Here is a 19,767-nt window from a genome sequence, read left to right as displayed (position 1 = left end):
TGTGCTAGACACTGCATACATGGGTTGTGATCTGTTTTAACTTGGCAGGTAGCATCCCCACTTGACAGGTGAAAACACTGAGGATCAGAGAGGTGTAGGCTGTTTGGCCAAGGAAGGTTATGTGGATTTTCATAATTGTAAGTCGGGCAGCTCACCCATCATTAGTAGACCTACATGGAAGGATCTGAGTAGATTCTCTTACTGGGAGATCTTGCTGAGCTGAGGAGTGGAAGGTTTTGATGCCATCTGCTGTTTATAGGAAGATAATCTTACAAAGTCAAGTATAAGGATAAATGTGACAGCTCCTTGGGTAAGGACCAGGCTATCAGACTCCATGTGGGATAGAGAGTAGGGGGAGAAGATTGGGAAACCACTGAGAAGCTCAGAGAAGACCTCTGTGAGAAAGAGGATCTTAGCCAGGTGCAGTGGTGCACCTGTCATCCTTGCAACTTGGGAGGCTGAGGCAGGAAGATGGCAAGTTTCAAACCAGCCTCAGCAACCGAGACCCTGTCTCAAAAAAGAAAAAAAAAAGAGGGACTGGGTGTGGTGGCGCATGCCTATAATCCCAGCAGCTGGTGGGGAGTGGTCCTGAGACTGGAGGACCAAAAGTTCAAGGCCAGCCCCAGCAATTTAGTAAATCCCTGTCTCAAGATAGATCTCAGTGATAGAGTGCTCCTGGATTCAATCCCCACTAAACACCACCACCCCCTGCCAAAAAAAAAGTGCCACTTACAAGGACCATTCTTTAGGGAAAAAGACCTAGTGCCCCTCGCATCCAATACCTGCAGCTCCTCCCTGGCTTAGGACTTGGAAATGAGATCTCATCCCTCTCCTTTCAATTGCAATTATCAGAATGATCCCTTTTGGTCAGAGGCTATTTGATAATGATGGTTCTTGAAGGTATACCTGTCTGGGCTTCCAAGGATTGGATAGTATTGCTTATGACCTGATTTTAGAGATTAAATAGTATTCCTTAAGCCAAGCACACAGAATGATTTCTTCCAAGAGAGATTATAAGGAATTTGAGAATAACTGTTGTTTACTTCTCTGTCTCCCCTGGTTCCTAGCTGGCTTCATGAGAATGTATTACAGAAAATTGGGAGGTATATTTGGAGTGCTTTATGAAGGCAGCCAAAGGGCAGGGAGGTAACCCAGTGGTAGAGGGTTGGCCTATCATGCCTGGTGCCACGAGATTCCCAGTACTGGTTGGGATAGGATGGGGGGAGAAGGCGGCAATTTAAGCTGGGTACAGTAGTACACACCTATAATCCTAGGTAATTGGGGTTGAGGTAGGAGATCACCAGATCAGATTGAGCAATTTACAAAGGGCTGGGGGTGTAGCTTAATAGTAGAGCTCTTGCCTATCATGTGCAAGGCCCAGGGTTCCATCCCCAGCACCACACACAGAGGCAGCTAGCTTGTGCCTGGTTTTCAAGGACAGGAGGTGGGACTGTGAGAGAGTTGGAGTCCTCTATAAGAGCCTGAGAAGAATCTTGTCATAATTCCTCATGTAGAAACTGCATGAGGATGGTAGCCATGGGTCTTTCCTGGCTTCTGTTTGTTCAGATCACAACCCATGTATGCCACCCAATCCTGGATTGTAGCCATGGGTCTTTCCTGGCTTCTTTCTTTGCCCTTCTCTCACCTCTATACTTGCAGGTGTCTCTCTCCTGCCTGGTCAGCCTCTCCATTCTGAAGTTGACAGTATTTGAGATGGTACAGTTAGCATTATATCCTTACTTTCTTCAGTCTGTTAAAACTTTTATTTGAGCCTCCTTCTGGGCATAAGAGTGATACCTCTTCACTCTTACTAAAAAGCAAAATTTTTCCATGGTTCCACAGTGCCCTTGGGATGTAATCTAGACTTCCTCAATGATTTATAGACCCTGCCTGTCTCTTGTTTCATTTCTTATCTCATGAAGCTGCACCTATATTTCAGCCACAAGAAACGTTTCCTCAAATTAACTAAGCTTGAGCCACCTGACACATGGTTCTGCCTGAACTGCTCCCCTGAGTCTTGCCTTTTGCCTACCTAAATTTTAATCTTTCAAGTGCTAGCATAGTCTCACTTCTGGGTAGCCTTCCTTGACTCCTCAGGTCTAGGCTTTTCCTCTCCTGTAAGCTCTGGAGTCTTCTCTGTTCTGCTAGATCCTTTAATCGCATCCCATTGTGATTATCTGGTTATTGTTTTCCTTGCACTAGACTGAAAGGTCCAAGAGGTCAAGCCACGACTGCCTTGCTCATGATTCCCCAGTACTTAACACCATGCCTAGCAAAGAGGTGGTCTATAAATATTTGCAAATGAATGAGTGAATCTGAAATAACAATGTAGTTTATAAAAGGTGACTTATGTGTCAGTCTCCCCTGAAGGTACTGGTCACCCTAAAATGGTTGAAATTGTCATTGCCCCAAAATGTCCCTTAGGTTACACAGTTGCTTTGATAACTATGTTTGAGCTATTTTGTGCTATTTCCTATTAAGGGCCAGTGCCACACCTGAGCTAAAAGACTTTGCTTTTAGCCTTAAAATGTATCCATACACTTAACAAAACATAAAACTAGGCCAAAAAATATGGGGTCCAAGAAAACCCTTGTTCTGGAATGAGCCTCTTAGAGCCACCCAATCCTGGATATAAGTAAAAGTGGACTTGTTGGTAAGGGCTCCAGAAGACAGCCGGGTGTTTACAAAGCCCCATCCCTTCATAAACAACCCAGGCTGAATACTTTGCTAAAGGCTCAAGTGGGGTATATTGCCACAGACAAAGCAACTGCTGCCCCCTAGTGGTATTAAGGGACAGGCTCCCTTGGGTATAGTGAAGGGAATGGTGAGTAGTACATGCACAAAGGAAAGTCAGAGGACAGGGCCTCACAGTTGCTTTTCCCCTTTTTATTAAAAATAGACCCAAACACTTTATATATCATACAAAAGTTTCTTTCGCTGGTGGCAACCACAGGGAAGACTGGTCCTGTGGTGCTGATGATCCACCTCCCCTCCAGGGGACTGGGTCCCAGGGAGCAGTGGTTGGGCCTTGAAGAATACCCATAAAGACTGCTTGCTCTGGAAATGGCCAGCTGAGGGTGGGGGCTGTTCCAGGGGCAGCTTTCCCCACCCCCCCCCATGGCAAAGATTAGATACTCAAAAGTGCCTCTTTAGTGCCAAGGTAAACTAACAAGTGGAGTGAGATGGAAACCCCCTGTGACTTTATTTCCCAGGGCCTGGGACTTGGGTGTTTCCTCCCATCCCTATCCCCATCCCCTGCCCTGAGTTCTGTTCTCTGCAAATGGGAGTGGGAAGCTATTTGCCCTCAGAGACTCTAGTCTCCTGGTGTATGAGGCCAAAATTTCATTCCAACCTAAACTGTTTCTTTGATATTCTGTGACCTAGGACCTCTTAGCCCCACAACCCAAGGTTTATCCTTTTCTCCACTCAAAAAAAGAGAGGTCAAAATCCTGATTCCTCCCATGATCCTCTGCCTGAGTCCACACCCTGCCATCACCTCAGTTTCCAGGAACTTGGGAATAAAAGGGCCCACAACCATCCCTTTTTTCCCAATTCTGTATTTCCCTAACTGCTGCCCACTCCTGAGCCTTGAACACCCCTGGGGTACCCCAGGCCCCTGTTCCAAAGGGGACCTGGTAGTGATGTGGTGGAGGCAAGGAAGGCGTTGGTTGGAGCCGGGCTTCCCCCAGGGGTGGGGCAGTGCTCATGCTGGTATGGACAGCTTGGTAGGGCCAGGGGACAGGTGTGAAGAGGGTGGGGCATGCGGAGGAAGGGCATAGCCTGCCTGAGCCCCCTCAGTCCCAGCCATTGTCCTTCACCATGTGTGACATTTCAATGATGTACTTCCCTTCCTTGTACTTCTGGCTGGTCTCAAAAGCTTGTTCCTGTGGAGAGCAAAGTGGGTGAACACAGGACAAAGGTGTTCCCCTCCAGGCCCCACCACTGTATTACCCCTACCCAAGGCCCCTGATCCAGTCCAACCCACTTTCCAGCTCCCTATTTCCTTGGACCATGCAGAGACCTGACATGTGGTCACTGGGGCCTGGAAGGCCATGGGGCTGTCTAGAATGTGGCCCTCTTCACCAAGTACTTACATATTTCCAGCCCAGTGTGGTCTTGCAACTTTCACAGAAAATATCTGCTACCGAGTGAAGCCCTGTGAGCAGGAGGCGCTGTTCTGCCGGCCCACAACCCACGTTGACCCTGTCTCAGAAACAAGAAGGATCCAGCCCCCGAACAGCCCAAAGGGACTTCCATCTGGAAAACTGGGGCCTCTGACTTAAGCAATCCACCCCATTGTGACTAGTGCCTGGGCCTTCTTTCTCCAGTGCTGTGATTTCAGTTCTGCCCGGACTCTTCCACAAAGAACTGCAGACTGGCTTTGTACAAAAAGTCTTTTTGCTTTTGCAAAAGGGGAAGTGAAGCCAAAGGTACAAGATCACATTCTGGGCTAGGGGTGTAGCACTGGTAGAACACTTGCCTAGCATGCGTGAGGCCCTGGGTTCCAGCCCCAGAACCATCCCCAATCATCTCCTAACAGCTGACCCCCTTCATCCACAAAGGAAAATTGTTCACACACAAGCACGCACGCACTAAGAAAGAGGTAGACTCACACGGAGTTAAACAGGTAGGCTCGGCCATGGCTCCCCTGGAAGGACTGTGGAGACAGGACAGACAGTGACCACTGGGTAGCCTCAGCCCCATGACTGAACCCCTGAGGTGTGGGGAGACAAGAGCTTTGCTGCCTCATCCCTAGGTGATGTTTGGGCAACCTGTCCTGAGGGGTGGAGTGGCAGACCTCCATTTTAGCATACCTTGGAAATAAGCTCATCATGTTTGGCCAGGTGTGCACGACAGTGGACACAGCTGTAAGTGCGGTGGCAGCGGGGCAGGTAGCTGCGGAACGTCTTGGTGGGAAGGCAGGCAGGGGCCGGACCAGGGTCACAGCTGGGCATGACAGGCTGGAGGACGATGCCCTGGCGGGCTGGAGGGGCTGGTGCTGTGCAGCCCCCACAGAGACGGTCGCAGGTGAAGCAGCGGAGCAGGTTGGCTAGAGCCGTGTTTCAGGGCAGGAGAAATGTGGGGGGCTGCCCGGCCAGGGCCCCCCCAGACGAGAACCAGATAGAAATAGAAGTCACCTGGGAAGAGGAGAAAGTGCATCAGAAGAGCTGTGACCTTATAAGGAGCCACTTATGACTGCCTGGAGGAGGTGGGGCTCGGTTCTCTATGATTTTCTCCCTGTCATCAACCCTGCTCAGTGTCCAGTTGCACTGTCTCCCTGTTCCCTGGAGCCCCATTCTGCTCTGGCAAGCCTGGCAGCAGTTCCAGGCTTCTTATGCCATAGCCAGGGAGCTGGTCTCTCTCTCCTGGGACAGTAGCAGCCTCTATGGTTTTCCACTGAGAGTCACCTGCTGGCATGAGTGCTGCCATGGGAGCAATATCCTCTGCAAGGGCCCTGTCCTTGGTGTTCCTTTCTTGTGTGAGAATCTGTACCCTACAAGCACTAGTAGTTACTATGTCTTGGACTCAGTTGGAGCTTTTGTGGACTCCATTTGCAATGCAGTGGGTTCATTATACATTTCTTATGGGAGGGAGGGGCAAGATGAGGTGGTGGGAGCAGCAGGCGGGTGCATACACCTGGCGTCTCCTGGGGGCAGGTCCTGCACTCTAGGACTCTCCACTAGAACTTTATGGATGTCTCCTTTAGTGCCAAAGATGTCACATGTGGCTGTTCCCCAGTTTTGCACTGTGACTACTCATTCCAGCCCAGAAGGCACACCCAACTGACTCCCCATCCCCTGAGCTCCTCCCCCTTCCCCCTCTAGTACTGATTATGGAACCCAGGTCTTCCCACATGTTAGACAAGCGCTTTACCACCGGGCTACATCCCAGCCGTCTCTTCACTGTTTACTCACTGTTTCCTTATTCCTGGGTTAAAGACTAAGGCATCCCACTGTAGGAGAGAAGATAGCTTTCCTTTGGCAAATCTGACAACTGGACCAATGGGAAATGGGTACCACGTCAAAAAAAAAAAAAATAGACTCCTGGGCTGTGCAGGGTTGTGTGGTGGTATAGTGTAAGAGCAATGTCCACAATGAACAACAGATGGTGGGGGAGAACTCCTTATTTATAAAGGCTATGCTTTGGGGCAAAAGGCAGAAACTATTCCCCCTTCTCCCAGGTTCAGGGACAAACAGCTTTGACTCTAGGTGACGGAAGATGAAATAATTGCCGGATTCTGATTAGGGATCTTGAAGATGTTGGTATCTGCCCACACTCCAGTCCCAAAGTGGCTGAGAATGCTGGAGGCAGGGGATAAGAAGGGAGGTGTCTTCTGTTGGTTCTGATAAGCAGTTGAGGTGCCGCCTTCTCCTTCATCTGCCCGGCTGGCTGTTTTGTATGGCTCAGTCCAATTCTGGTTCAGAGATGCCAGCTGGGTGCTCTGGCAATGCTAGACCACCAAGCAGAGGAGGTGGTGCTGGCTCCAATTGCCAGGGCAAACGGGCTCTCCCTGTACTGTCCTCTGCAGTGGCCAGAAGCGCCCCAGCTGCTCCATTCTTTCAGTAGGCTGCCAGGCAGTCTCTCCACTAACCCCTCAAACTGAGACCATCTTCAGTTTCAGGACCTCTCCCCTTGGCAGGGGCCCAGGAAGACACCTTGGGCTGAATTCAGGGTGACATTGGGTCTGGCCTCAGGAAACAGGCCCTCCTCACTAGGAGACTCCTATTCGGCCTCCTTTTCACATGTTTGCCTTCAACTTTGCTTGAGTTCCCCTCTGACACACACCACCCTGAAACCTCTACTACTACAGGGGCTGGAGGAACAGGGGCCAGCTTAGGTCCCTGCTCTCAGACTCCTTCCCCAGCCTCCATCCGTCACGCCTCCCTCCCTCACCCCTGCTTCCCCAACAGCCCAGGGGAGGTTGCACAGAAGGCCAGAAAATCACGCAAGGGAGAGTAGGGGTCATTTCTTCTCCCCTCTCTGATCACAGGGAGAAAGCAAGTTGGGCAAATGGGGGGGGTGGGATAAAGGCAAGCTGAGTGTTGGGAAGAGGATGATTCTCTGATTTGCGATGGGGCTGGACTGTGGGAGGTGGGGGAGAAGAAGGGCTGGCAGAGGGGAGGACTGACAGCTGACAGCAGAGGCACTGAGGCGGAGGCTGGAGGAACCAGGTGCAAATCCCATGCCTCTCAGGGAAAAAGAGACGGGGGAGGGGGACACCTGCTCATAATGGATGTTCTCATCTGCTCTGAGATTTTGGCCCCCTGGGCTGACATTTTCGGTATGGTATGGTCCAAGTAATTAGCAGTGCAGCCAGCTCCCAGGGCGGGCTTTGGGGGTCTGCACCAGCGGCAAAACAATAAACAGTGATGTCGGATGCTGCAGCCAAAGTTGCCGGAAAATAAGTGCGGGAATTGTCAGAGCTTGGAGAGGGATGGAGGAGCCGAGAGAGAGGAGAGGAGCGGAGGCAGCAGGGAGGGGGAAGGGAGGACAAAGGGTGGATGAATAATGCTTTTGCAAAGGGAAAAAAGCAACACGCAGCAGGAAGAGGAAATTTGCAAAGGGGGGAAAATTCATTTGGAGAAGGGCTGCCCCCTCACCTTGAGGTCTGCTCCAGAGATCTCCGTCTATCTCTCTCTCTCTCTCTCTCAATCTCAATCTTTCTGCTCACTCTTCTCTCTTCTCTTTCGGCTCCTTCAATTGGGAAAGGGATGGGGTGGGGGAAGGTAGTTGAGGGGCTCAAGACTGGGGCTGCAAAGCTGGACAGCTGCTGGGGGGCCAGAGGTTGTCTCTCGTTCTGTACCTCGGTCTGTGGGTGAATGTGGCTGTGTGTTGTGGAACTGCATCATAACACTGTGAGTCATCCATCCCCCCACCCCCCCTCACCTCCCACGTCAGAGCAGGGCTGGGAGACACAGGAGGCGGGTTGGGAGGAAGGGAGGGGGCAGGCATCCAGGGACTGGGCTGGAGGAGTGATGCAAGGGAGTTGGGGCAGAGGGGCGGGTGGAAAGGTGTTGGTGCTGGTGATGGGCGAGAGGCAGTTTGTTAAGAAGCAAGGCAGTATGGCCAAGGAGATAGAACCTGGGGGAAAGACAGAGCTGGGCAAGGATGGAGTAAGGGCGGCAGGGCTGGAGGAAAGGAGATAGCAAGGCTAATGAAGTGAGAGATGGATGCAGACAGCCAGGAAGTGCCCGTATACGAATTTAACATGATGCATATTCCCACTTCGGTTCAGACATCAACCCTGACACAGGGTAAAGGATGTACTGGTTTTCACGGATGGCAAACTGGGTTGCCAGACTTGCACTATACCAGGTACTTCCAAGCTTCAAAGCGTCAGTTTAGTGCTCTGAAGACGTCATAGATTAAATATGACATTTTGCGTGCAGGAACCTCATATCAACTGCCTCCAACTGCCTCCAAATTACTTGTGCTTCATGAATGGAGAAACCTACAACTTACATTACATAAAATTCTCTACTGTAAACTTCTAAGGCAGGTCCTCAGGAAACTTCTTTCTGCATCCCAGGACTGCAGTGCCTAGCGCAGAGCCCTGATACAGAAGAGACTTATAAAACAGTAATTGAGTTGCATCTTCAGATATGGACCAAGTGTATGGCTCAGGCTCAAAGACACTTGAGTTAGAATCTTAGCCCTAGGCACTAGCCAAGTTACTGATCCTCTTTACATCTCAGATTTCCTCTTTTGCCAAATTAAGCTAATAACAGTCATCTCATAAAGGTGCTAAGTAAGATAACATAGAAGTTCCCAAACCGTGCCTGGCACATGATAGGCATTTAGTAAACAGTAGTTAGTGTTATTTCAAAACTGCATCCTCAATTTATTACCCCTAAATCCATACAGGATTTAATAGTTCATTTATCCTCTCTGGATTTAGAGGGATGAGGCATAAGTCCAACTTGTGTCTTACGGAAAAACTACATTTAAAAAATATTTTTTTAGTGTCGATGGACACAATACCTTTATTTTATTTTGTTTTTTTTTTTTTTTAACTTGGTGCTGGGATTGAACCCAGTACCACACTCATGCTAGACAAGCGTTCTAACACTGAGCCACAAACCCAGCCCAAAACTACATTTTTTCCTTGCTACTTTTTTAATATCAGCTTTCCGTTAAATCAAATTTGACATAGAATACTTCCCATGGAGTGCTGTCCTGTGTATGTTACTAAAGTATGTGGACCCAGAACATATCCCTTAGGACAAACCCCCTGGATTTTAACAAAGGTTAACATTCAGAAAGTCAAGTTGTGTTGTAGGTGATTTGCTTTCATTCTCACATGTAAGGAGTGAGGAAGTTAAGGCAGTGGAATGTGGATAATGAGAGGCATTGCTAGGTATGGGGAAAAAAAGGAATTCTGAACGTTTAATCAGAGTCAATTCTGGAGTTTAAGGTAAATTCTGAGAAGAATGTGGGTACTTCGAGGGATGGTACCAGAGGTTTGGAATTGAGAAGAGGAGCTGGGTAAAGAGAAGAGAGAAGTGGTCTTGTCTGGACTGTAGATGAGAATGAAAACAGAGGAGGAATTTGAGGAGCCATTGTTTGTTTTGTTTTGTTTTTTTTTTTTTTAAAGAGAGAGTGAGAGAGGAGAGAGAGAGAGAATTTTTAACATTTATTGTTTAGTTCTTGGCGGACACAACATCTTTGTTGGTATGTGGTGCTGAGGATCGAACCAGGGCCGCACATGCCAGCCGAGCGCGCTACCGCTTGAGCCACATCCCCAGCCTGAGGAGCGATTGTTAAGGAGAAAAAAGGAAGATTAGTTTTTACATTAGGCATTTTTCCTCCCACTGGTGGGGATCAAATTCTGGGCCTTGAACATTCTAGGCAAGCATCTTACCACATCTCTAGCCTGGAAGGTAACTTTTTAGGACATGAATTTAAGGTTTGAAAGCAAAAAGGATACCAGTGAATTTAAATTAATTCAAGAACAAAATTATCAAGCATTAGATGGAGAGTGAGAAGGACATACGAAAACAGTATTATATTTGGGGGTGGGGTGTAGATGACAGGAGTGCTTGGTGGAAGACTAAAAGTGAGAAAAGAGAGTGTAGGCAAGTACAGATGCTTTAAATGTTGTGCCCTTTTTCTGTGTTTAAGAAGCAAAATGGAGAGTGCTCTAAAATGGATGGAAGAGAGGGTTCCTCTTAAATTCTGCTTGAGATGGTTATACAATATCCAAATAAAGATGACCTTTGGGAAATTGGGAGAAATTGCCTCAAGGGTGAGAATGTGGAGGCAAAGAAACAGAACAGGGAGATAGATTACAAGGAAATGAGGAAAGATGAGACCCAGGGAGAAAATTTTTAAATTTAATTAACTAAAATTTATTTTAAATTCATCATCATCATCAGTTTTGCAGTATTGGGGATTGATGGATGCTCTACCACTGATCTACATTCCCAGTCCTTTTTATTTTGAGACAGGGTCTCCTGAAGTTGCTCAGGCTGGACTTGAACCTGCCTCCTGTTTCAGTCTCCTGGGTAATTGGGATTACAGGCATGCTTGGCCCCAGAAAGAAATTTTCTAATTGGAGATTAAATTTAAAATTTTAAAGAATGGCAAACGATCAGTGGAAACCCAGTGGTTAATTGAACAACTAATGAACGCATGATGAATGAATACAATAATTAAAGCAAACCATCAAAGAAAACTGTGACAGGTGAGGACAGTAGTGCTTGAAAAGTGAGTGCTAAGTAAGGCCAGTAGGAGAAAGGCAAACCAGAAAATCTCATGCTTCTCAGCCTAGATTCACCAGGTGAGCTGGGATTAAAAAAAAAAAAAAAAGTACTTATCTGTTTAAAAAAATAAAGTACCTGTAAAATGGGGATGCCAATTATGGTATCTACTGCACAGGCTTCTTGCAAGATTAAATTAACTTACATCTGTCAAGCCCATACGAGTACGTGGCATCTAACACTACATAACTGTCATTATTATAACCATTATATAACTGGGCACAGACTCTCAAACTCTTAGAGTTCTACCTCTACTACTGACTGTGAATGCTTGGGAAAGTGGCTTGCCTTAGTCTCTTTCCCAAACTGAAATTGGAGATAATAAAGCTAACTATGCAGGGTGCTGTGAAACAAGAAACCTGAAAGGACTTTCAGGTAAAGTACTAAACAGACGATATTATTATAGCCCCCCCCAAGCATACAATAAAAACTTAAAAGTTAACATCAAATATTTCCTATAACATAAGGATTGTACTTAGTGCTTTACATGCATCATTTCATCCAAACTTTACAACTTTAAGAGGTTGGGTACTGTTATTATCCCCATTGTAGAAATAAGAAACATCTCAAAGAGATGAAGCCTGTGATTTGCCCAGAGTCACACAGTGAGCAAGCAATTCAAGACTCCAAAGACCAGGCTCTTGAGAAGAGGATTATAGATGTGGCTGACCCTGTTGGCTGCGGGGTATACGATTGACCTTGTATAACTATGAGAGATTTAGGGAGGGAAAGAGTCCCCGACAAAACTCCCCGCTCAGTGGGAGAGAGGTTGTTGGGTAACGACTGACTTAAAAGATAACTGGAAGGAATCACTGGACTTTATTCTTTCTTTAAAGAAAAAACTTTCTGAATGGCTTCCATGTGCCAAGCACTGTGTCAATATGGCCTCTGACGGACAGTTTTCCACCTGCCCAAACTGGCTTTGCCAATTTCTCCACTTACTGGCTTGTGAACCAGGCAAGCAGGCCATCGTGGGACTAGCTAGTGAGTTTCCCCTCCGCCCCCCCTCCCTTTCTAGCGGCCCTTTCCTTTCCTAGGCTGCAGGTGGGACAAAACCCAGCGGCCGACGCGTCTAGGAAGCGCTAGGGCCCCGCGCGGGTGCGTAACCGCCACGCCTCCCGCCGACTCCGTTAACAATGGTGGCCACACCCACCTAGGCCGTCATTGGCTAACAACTCCTAACTACAGTTCCCAAAGGCCGCGCGGCGCGCGTGCGCATTCGTCCGGCCAGACCCGCACGACTCCACGTCCTAGTGGGCTCCACGCGGCCGCGCCTCCTCCTACTGCGCAAGAGCGGAACCATGTTTATTTCCGGCGTGCGTCTGACCCAGCGCGGTTTGTAGTTTTGTGCTGGTCAGGTCCTGGAAGGCTCTTGGGGTTGCTAGTTCGTAAGTGCGGCTGTGCAGGTAAGTTGATAAGCTTAGGAACACAGACGTCGACTGCTTGGGGACCTGGGCAGATTTGGGGGTGTCTGCGACAATTGCTGGACCTAGAACTGTTCAGAAATACTCTTTCACGTTCCCACAGGCCTTGTTATCCCCAGAACAATACTGTATGTCAGGAAGTTGAAGTCCCACCAGATGGCATCTGGGGAAAAAAGCTTCAGAGGTTGATTGTCTAACGACACTACTAGTCGTTGGTGGGCCAGGCCGAATATTGTTGAGTCCAAGTCTGGTGTTCTCTGCTTTGCATCCGGATTTCAGACGTCCTTTTCTTGTTGACTTGCGTTTGCCAGTGGGCATCTGTTGCCTTCCCGTATACCAACAGTGTCGAAGCGAACTATGAGGATGATAAATCTGTCAGTCCGTTTCCTCTAACGCCTGAGTCATTCACTCACTGTATTTATTGAGGTGCTTACAGTGTATCAAGCTCTATTGTGGGTATAGAGATAGGTAGCAAACAAGAATGCCCAACCCTACTTTCTAGTGGTAAACAAAAACATGGTGAGACTGAAGGTAATAAGAAATTCGGTGAAAAAATAAAGGGTGAAATCTATCAGAAGATTTTGAAGAGGCCTAACTCATGATTAGATCTGATATTTGTGTTGTAGGCACAGTGGCTACACAGAAAAGATGGGAGAGGAGGCCAATGATGACAAGAAGCCAACAACTAAATTTGAACTAGAGCGAGAAACAGAACTTCGCTTTGAGGTGGAGGCTTCTCAGTCAGTTCAGTTGGAGTTGCTGACTGGCATGGCAGAGATCTTTGGCACTGAGCTGACTCGAAACAAGAAGTTTACTTTTGATGCTGGTGCTAAGGTGGCTGTTTTCACATGGCATGGCTGTTCTCTGCAACTGAGTGGCCGCACTGAGGTGGCTTATGTTTCCAAGGACACCCCTATGTTGCTTTACCTCAACACTCACACAGCCTTGGAACAGATGCGAAGGCAGGCAGAAAAGGAAGAAGAACGAGGCCCTCGAGTGATGGTAGTGGGCCCCACTGATGTGGGCAAGTCCACAGTATGTCGCCTGCTGCTCAACTATGCAGTGCGTTTGGGCCGTCGTCCTACTTATGTGGAGCTGGATGTAGGCCAGGGCTCTGTGTCCATTCCTGGTACCATGGGGGCTCTCTACATTGAAAGGCCAGCAGATGTTGAAGAGGGTTTCTCTATCCAGGCCCCTCTGGTGTATCATTTTGGCTCCACCACTCCTGGCACTAACATCAAGCTTTATAATAAGGTCAGAGCTGGAGCTAGACTGGTGGAGGGAAGGGTTGCTTTCAGGGTAGGAAGCTGTGGGGAAGTTTGGTAGTTAAAAATGCACACATTGTTCCTCTCATCTTATTGTTCCTACTTGTATCACTACCACATGATTTCAAAAAAGGCAGTTTCAAATATGTTAACCTCAGGTTGCTAGACGTTTTTGTGGACTTAGTAATTAAATTTCCACTTGACATAAAACAGGAAGTGTAAACAACAAAAATAAATCCACGTTAGAGGCTTAAAATCACAGACATTAAGGGCTGGGGATATGCTCAGTTGGTAGAGTGCTTGCCTTGCATGCACAAGGTCCTGGGTTCGGTCTCCAGCATGGGGGGGGGGAATCAGACATTTAAAAAATGTCATTTTGGGGCTGGGGATGTAGTTCAGTGGTTGAAATGGATTTGTTCCCTAGCACAGCAAGCACACAATCATTTTTCTTGGACCTTGAACCAGTTACTCTGTTGTTGAGGAACAGAATAGCCTTGAATCTGTCTGGTGTTTTTGTTCTCATCTTGATCCTTTCTTTTGCAGATTACATCCCGTTTAGCAGATGTGTTTAACCAGAGGTGTGAGGTGAACCGAAGGGCATCTGTGAGTGGCTGTGTCATTAACACCTGTGGCTGGGTCAAGGGCTCTGGCTACCAGGCCTTGGTGCATGCAGCTTCAGCTTTTGAGGTGGATGTAGTTGTGGTTCTAGATCAAGAAAGACTGTACAATGAACTGAAACGGGATCTGCCTCATTTTGTACGTACTGTGCTGCTCCCTAAGTCAGGGGGTGTGGTTGAACGCTCCAAAGACTTCCGCCGGGAATGTAGGGATGAGCGAATCCGTGAGTATTTCTATGGATTCCGAGGCTGTTTTTATCCCCATGCCTTCAATGTTAAATTTTCAGATGTCAAAATCTACAAAGTTGGGGCGCCTACTATTCCAGACTCCTGTTTGCCTTTAGGCATGTCTCAGGAAGACAATCAGCTTAAGCTAGTACCTGTCACCCCTGGCCGAGACATGGTACACCACCTATTGAGTGTTAGCACTGCTGAGGGTACAGAGGAGAACCTTTCTGAGACAAGTGTGGCTGGCTTCATTGTGGTGACCAGTGTGGACCTGGAGCATCAGGTATTTACTGTCCTGTCTCCAGCCCCTCGCCCACTGCCTAAGAACTTCCTTCTCATCATGGATATCCGGTTCATGGATCTCAAATAGAGATCAGCAAGAAGCCTTTCTTTCTGGGCACAGAGATCTTGTGGCTATCACCAAAGACAAATGGGCTGAAATATGAGAATCTTCTGAGGCCAGCTGACCAGGAAACTAGATTAGTAGAAAACATATTCTACCTCTTAAAACAGATGGTGATAACCAAACTCTGAACCAAAAGGAGAGCCATGAGAACCATGAAAATATAATTGTTAGATCACCTAAGATGCTACTTCAAATTCTCTTAAGACCCTGGAGAATTACATTTCTTTCACTTTACTACCATATAGATTTTTTAAAGTCACTTTATATTCCATATATAATACTTGCTGTCTCATTTATCCAGTATGAAAGTATGAATTTAGAGGAACTCCTTTCAACAAACTTCAAATTTAAAAAGTTTTTAATAAATATTTTTATCTCATAGAAGTTGGTGTAATTTTTAAATTTTTTATTTTTTCTTTAAGTGTTATAGGAATGTTATTGGAATGATTTACTGCTCAAATCTTAGAGAAAGAAAAATCAAGAACCTAACCTGTAAGTCAAGCAAGTGAGTTTTTTTGTTGTTGTTTATTGATTTTCATGTGGTGCTAAGGATTGAACCCAGTGCCTCACATGTGCGAGGCAAGCACTCTGCCACTGAGCCACAACCCCAGCCCCAAGCAAGTGAGTTTTTATGATGGTTCCCTTAGCATTTAGGTAAATAAATGGTCAATCTATTGTTTAGTGCTGGATTTACTCTGGGGAATGAAAGAGGCTGGTGATAATCAATGGGATGAAATTTCAGATCTAATTTCCTGGTGGTAGCTTTTTTCTCTCCAATACAGTTAGGTTTTTTTTTTTTTTTTTTTCCCTGTTATCCATTTGATTGGAACCAGGACCTAACTCAAAGTGTAACAGGTGGTATGGTAAGAAGCTGGGAAAGCCCATTTTGATTTCCTGCAAATGACTGGTGTCCCTAGTTTGGGCTTGGATTACTTATGTATCTGATGGCATTCAGCCACTCCTTCTTTCCACAAATATGTAGGTTATTCCACAAATCTATTCTGCCAGGAACCATTCTAGGTGGAAAACATGATAAAGTTTTAAGGAGCTTATTGTAAAGGATAAGCAAATTTAAAAAGGCAAGTGCTATATAGAGGTTTAAATTTGGCTAATATAAAGCTGGGCACTGTGGTGCAGGCCTGTAATTCCAACAACTTGGGAAGCTGAGGCAGGAGGATTTCAAGTTCAAGGCTCATCTGAGCAACCTATATCCTGTTTCAAACTCAAAAATAAAAAGGGCTGAGGACGTAAGTCAGTGGTAATTTGGTGATAAGGTAGTGATAAAGGGAGGTTACTATAGATTGGGTGGTCAGGAAAGATTTCCAGAGGACACATTCTGAGTAAGACCTGAATGGCTAAATTATGCTTTCAACAAAAACCTTGGTAGAGGAACAATGTAAAACCCTAAGAAAGGAATGAACTTAGTGAATCGGGTGAAAAAAACAGCCAGTGTAGTTGAGAGTGTAGGGGGAACCAAGGCAAAGCAGTAAAAGATGAGGCTTGAAGGGGCAGCAAAGACCAGATAATGTAGGGCTTTTATATAAATCAGGGTGATGGACATAACTTTCCTAAGTTCATACATGAGTACACCACAGTAAAACTCTTATCATCTACAACCACAAGAATGTAATCCTAATTAGAGTAAGTTATACTCCAGGTATGTATAATGTGTCAACTAGATTGGTTATATGATTAGGGAAACCTAAGGAGGGAGCAAGGGAATAATAAAAGAGTGTTTTGGTATTGTTAAAGTTTGAGCTATTAGTCATTTGTATAGAGATATAACAAATGGCTAGAGTATGAAGAGTTAGGAAAATTAAGGATGAAGGTTCATGAAAGCTGCTGGCAATATAGAGAGCATTTAAAGCAGCATTATTGGATCAAGTAATTTAAGACTGAAATGAGAAAAAGCAAAGGATAGAATGAAGAGCCCAAGCATGGGCTGTGGATATAGGTCAAGCTCTCAATTCTAGCATGTACAAGGCCTAGGTTGGATCCCCAGCACTACAAAAAAAAAAAAAAAAGATGGGGGGGCATACTAGGAGCTAGCAAAGGAGACTTCACTATGGATCTAGAAGCACTAATGTTATTTCAGTATTTACTTTGAAAAGATAAATGTTGGAATGGTGGGAGATAAAAGCCCTACTGAAATAGAATGAAGAGATAATATGAACTGAGGAAGTAAAGAACTACAGACAACGCCAGGTGCAATGGTGCATACCTGTAAACCCTGCAACTCAGGAGGCTTAGGTAGGAGCCTTGTGAGTTCAAACCAGCCTCAGCAACTTAGTGAAGTCCTAAAGAATTCAGTGAGGCTCTGCTTCAAATTAAAAATGAACTGGGGAGGGCTGGGGTTTATCTCAGTTGTAAAGCGCTTGTGTAGCTTATGTGAGGCACTGGGTTCAATCTTTAGCATGGTATAAAAATAAAGGCATGCTGTCCATCTACAACTACCAAAAAAAGAAGAAAAAAAAAAAGAACTGGGGACGTAGCTCAGTGATTAAGTACCTGGGTTCAATTCCTGGTACAAAAAAAAAAAAAAAAAAGACTAGTCTTTCAAGCTTTGCGAAGAAAGGGCATGGGGAGGTGGAGGAAGTGTTAGTTTTTTTAGATAGGATGATGCCTCTCCACAGCCTAGATGGAGAGAAATTAATGATGGATGGTATTTTTGGCAGTATTTTTTTCTGCATATTTAAAATTTTCAAGTAACATGTCAAAATTAGGAAGAAAAAGCAGATGTGCAAGGGATGGGATTCAGCACATAGGAGAGGATTGTCCTTTATCACAGGGAGAGATTTTTTTCCCCCCAGTGGGTGGGAGATCTAGGTATTGAACTCAGATAGGGCATTCTTCTCTGTGGAGTTGAACTAAAAGTGACCCTGTGGTTTGCCATCTATAGGCACAAGAAAATGCAAATGAAGAAGGTTCAATAAACATAAGCCACATTAGAAAAACTATAAGGAATAAGTTTTTTCTTTTGTTGTCAAGCTCTGGATTGAATCCAGGGCTTTGAACATGCTAGGCAAGTGCTATACCACTGACCCACATTGCCAGCCCAGGAATAAAAACTTAAAACATGAAAAACAACTGGTAGATATATCAAAGTAATATATTTCAAGTATAATGATCTGGCTATATCTAATTGTTTTAGCCTAGATTTCAGTCTGGATTACTTTTCAGAAGTGGCCAGCAGGTTAACATTATATTCTATGAAATATCCTTTCTAGGATGTACTTTGCATGATTCCTAACTGGGCAAGAAAATAGAATCTCTCTCCAAACTTTAGGAGATGCCTCTGTTAGTGCTCCTCCAGCTAAAAATGAGTTGGTAATGGAGAATAGTTTAATGTTCTTATTGACCCAGAGGAGTTCAGTACCTGTGGTTGCATGGTGGAAGGCTGACTTTTTTCCATTGAGCCCTGTCTAGCCAAGAGTTATCACTATTTACAGGTTCTTAGTTGAAAGCAGGAAAATAAAAATGCCTAATTTGTGAAGTATTGGAAATAAAGTTTTAAAATCCAAGAAAAATATACAACAGAAAAATGAAGTTTGACTTCATCTTAAGAACATGAAGAGGCAGAAGATGTAAGAATTGTCTCCAATAATATATATTTTATGATTTAAAGATTTAAAAAAAGAACTCTTGAGTGTATTGCATTATGTGGACTGAAACCTGTAACACAAGAATGAACCAAAATTGATATGTATGTCATGTCAGAGAAGGAACTAAGCTAGTCCCTATTAAACATGAGGCAGACTTCTCCTTTACCTTGCTGTCTAATGCTAAAGTGTCAGAACCACCGTTAAACCACTAACATTGAAACCAAATCCGAGGCCACAGCAGGATTGATCATATTTGACACATCGGGAACCTTGGCCTCAGAGAATTGGCTGCTGGGGCACTTTTTTTGAAGGGCTATTATGTAATAGCCAAAGCTGCTTCAAATGAGAACCGGCCTCGAGTTGAAGGAGACAGCATGTGGCATTGCTATTGGGTTCACAGCTGTCTTGGGCTAATTAGGGCAAAGTGTAGCACTGTGATCTACGGAGAGTCGGCCAGCAGCTCGCCAGGGACAGTAGCTATTCTAGAAAATCTTTTCTGCCTGTGTTCTCAAATTGGGTGAGGTCAGGGATGCAGTTGCCCATCTCTGGTGCTGCAGTGAAGGAACTACAGAAATCAACAGCCGGCTCAGATCGCATGCACTCCCTGCACTTCCCTGCCAAGGCTGGCGCCCGCTCTCCTTCATCTCCATCCCCGGACCTTAACAGGAGCCTCACCCTACACTGGCTCTTCTAGTTGGGGCGCCCCCCTCCATGTGAGAGCCACAGCCCAGACCATTCCACTACCCAGGAATTCTTCTGGGACCATGGAACTTGAGGGACCGAAGACTTACCCAGCAAGATCGTTTTACATAAAGTTTTGGCCATTAGGGGGAAAAAAACCCAAAAAACAAAAACGGATGGTGGAGGAGGAGGCCTACTTAGTCACCTCATCGTTGGCCAATGCGTGAAGGGGCGAAGCAGGAAGACTGAGAGACCTATTGGTAATTGGTTGCTCTAGAAGCCTGTCTGGACTGTACCACACTTACTTGGAGGGGTTTGGCGAATTGGAGAGGGTAGTTATTTGCTTTTGAGCGCTTCTATACACACGCACGATATATATATTTTTAATTTCCAAAGTTTTCTGCTTGATTACAGCAGGAATAGAAAATAGGACGAAAGAAAAAGGAGGACTCGCCTGGCCGTTTCCTCATTCCTGACTCCTGCGCAATTCGCCAATCACCCTTTAGCCGTCGTCGGCGGAGCCCGACTACCTTGCGCGCGCGTTCCCGCTTCTCTGCGTGCCTGCGGCGCTGTGCTCCTGCAGCCAATCAGAACGCGAGGTCGCCGCGGTCGCCTCGGTTCGCGCGCACGCCCCAGAGCGCAGTGGGGGTGGGGGCTACGGGTGAATGGGAGAGTGAGCGGGGGCGGGCACGGCGGCGCGAGCCGCATGAATGAGAGGAACGTGCTCCGCGCGAGACGTCGCGCGCGCCCGGGCCAGGAAACCAATGGGAATGCCGGGAGGGCT

The 19,767-nt window shown here is 46.2% G+C and overlaps 2 protein-coding genes and 1 long non-coding RNA gene across 4 annotated transcripts; 1 reads left to right on the top strand and 2 right to left on the bottom strand.

The window, feature by feature from the left end:
* Positions 1 to 2,865: 2,865 nt before the first annotated feature.
* Positions 2,866 to 7,867, bottom strand: Ypel4 (yippee like 4). Its single transcript, XM_005331585.4, has 5 exons — positions 7,602 to 7,867; positions 4,815 to 5,138; positions 4,614 to 4,657; positions 4,095 to 4,203; positions 2,866 to 3,884 (listed from the first exon to the last, which is right to left on the bottom strand). Exons 2-5 carry the CDS (start codon positions 4,953 to 4,955, stop codon positions 3,795 to 3,797), a joined length of 384 nt encoding a protein of 127 aa, XP_005331642.1. The 5' UTR covers positions 4,956 to 5,138; positions 7,602 to 7,867; the 3' UTR covers positions 2,866 to 3,794.
* A 4,158-nt stretch (positions 7,868 to 12,025) lies between these two features.
* On the top strand, positions 12,026 to 15,084 carry Clp1 (cleavage factor polyribonucleotide kinase subunit 1). 2 transcript variants are annotated; one of them, XM_005331584.5, is made up of 3 exons: positions 12,026 to 12,166; positions 12,811 to 13,438; positions 13,993 to 15,084. In XM_005331584.5, exons 2-3 carry the CDS (start codon positions 12,833 to 12,835, stop codon positions 14,662 to 14,664), a joined length of 1,278 nt encoding a protein of 425 aa, XP_005331641.1. In that variant the 5' UTR covers positions 12,026 to 12,166; positions 12,811 to 12,832; the 3' UTR covers positions 14,665 to 15,084. The 2 variants fall into 2 exon arrangements, with proteins under 2 accessions (XP_005331641.1, XP_013216686.1); XM_013361232.4 differs by having other exon boundaries at positions 12,040 to 12,166; positions 12,791 to 13,438.
* A 116-nt stretch (positions 15,085 to 15,200) lies between these two features.
* On the bottom strand, positions 15,201 to 19,726 carry LOC144377028 (uncharacterized). Its single transcript, XR_013437560.1, has 2 exons — positions 19,094 to 19,726; positions 15,201 to 18,372 (listed from the first exon to the last, which is right to left on the bottom strand). It is a non-coding gene; the product is annotated as an uncharacterized LOC144377028 (long non-coding RNA).
* Positions 19,727 to 19,767: the final 41 nt, after the last annotated feature.

This window comes from Ictidomys tridecemlineatus, chromosome 4 (genome assembly GCF_052094955.1).
Source record: "Ictidomys tridecemlineatus isolate mIctTri1 chromosome 4, mIctTri1.hap1, whole genome shotgun sequence".
Lineage (NCBI taxonomy): Eukaryota > Metazoa > Chordata > Mammalia > Rodentia > Sciuridae > Ictidomys > Ictidomys tridecemlineatus.
This window is presented reverse-complemented; position numbering and strand designations above follow the sequence as displayed.

What these genes read in the sequence shown, in the direction of transcription:
- Ypel4 (XM_005331585.4), bottom strand. Translation starts at nt 4,955, where the DNA reads ATGCCCAGCTGTGACCCTGGTCCGGCCCCTGCCTGCCTTCCCACCAAG. An exon ending in ATGATGAGCTTATTTCCAAG is followed by an intron (nt 4,658 to 4,814) that starts GTATGCTAAAAT and finishes CTGTCTCCACAG; the next exon opens with TCCTTCCAGGGGAGCCATGG. An exon ending in GCCTACCTGTTTAACTCCGT is followed by an intron (nt 4,204 to 4,613) that starts GTGAGTCTACCT and finishes TTTCTGAGACAG; the next exon opens with GGTCAACGTGGGTTGTGGGC.
- Clp1 (XM_005331584.5), top strand. Translation starts at nt 12,833, where the DNA reads ATGGGAGAGGAGGCCAATGATGACAAGAAGCCAACAACTAAATTTGAA. An exon ending in ACATCAAGCTTTATAATAAG is followed by an intron (nt 13,439 to 13,992) that starts GTCAGAGCTGGA and finishes TTTCTTTTGCAG; the next exon opens with ATTACATCCCGTTTAGCAGA.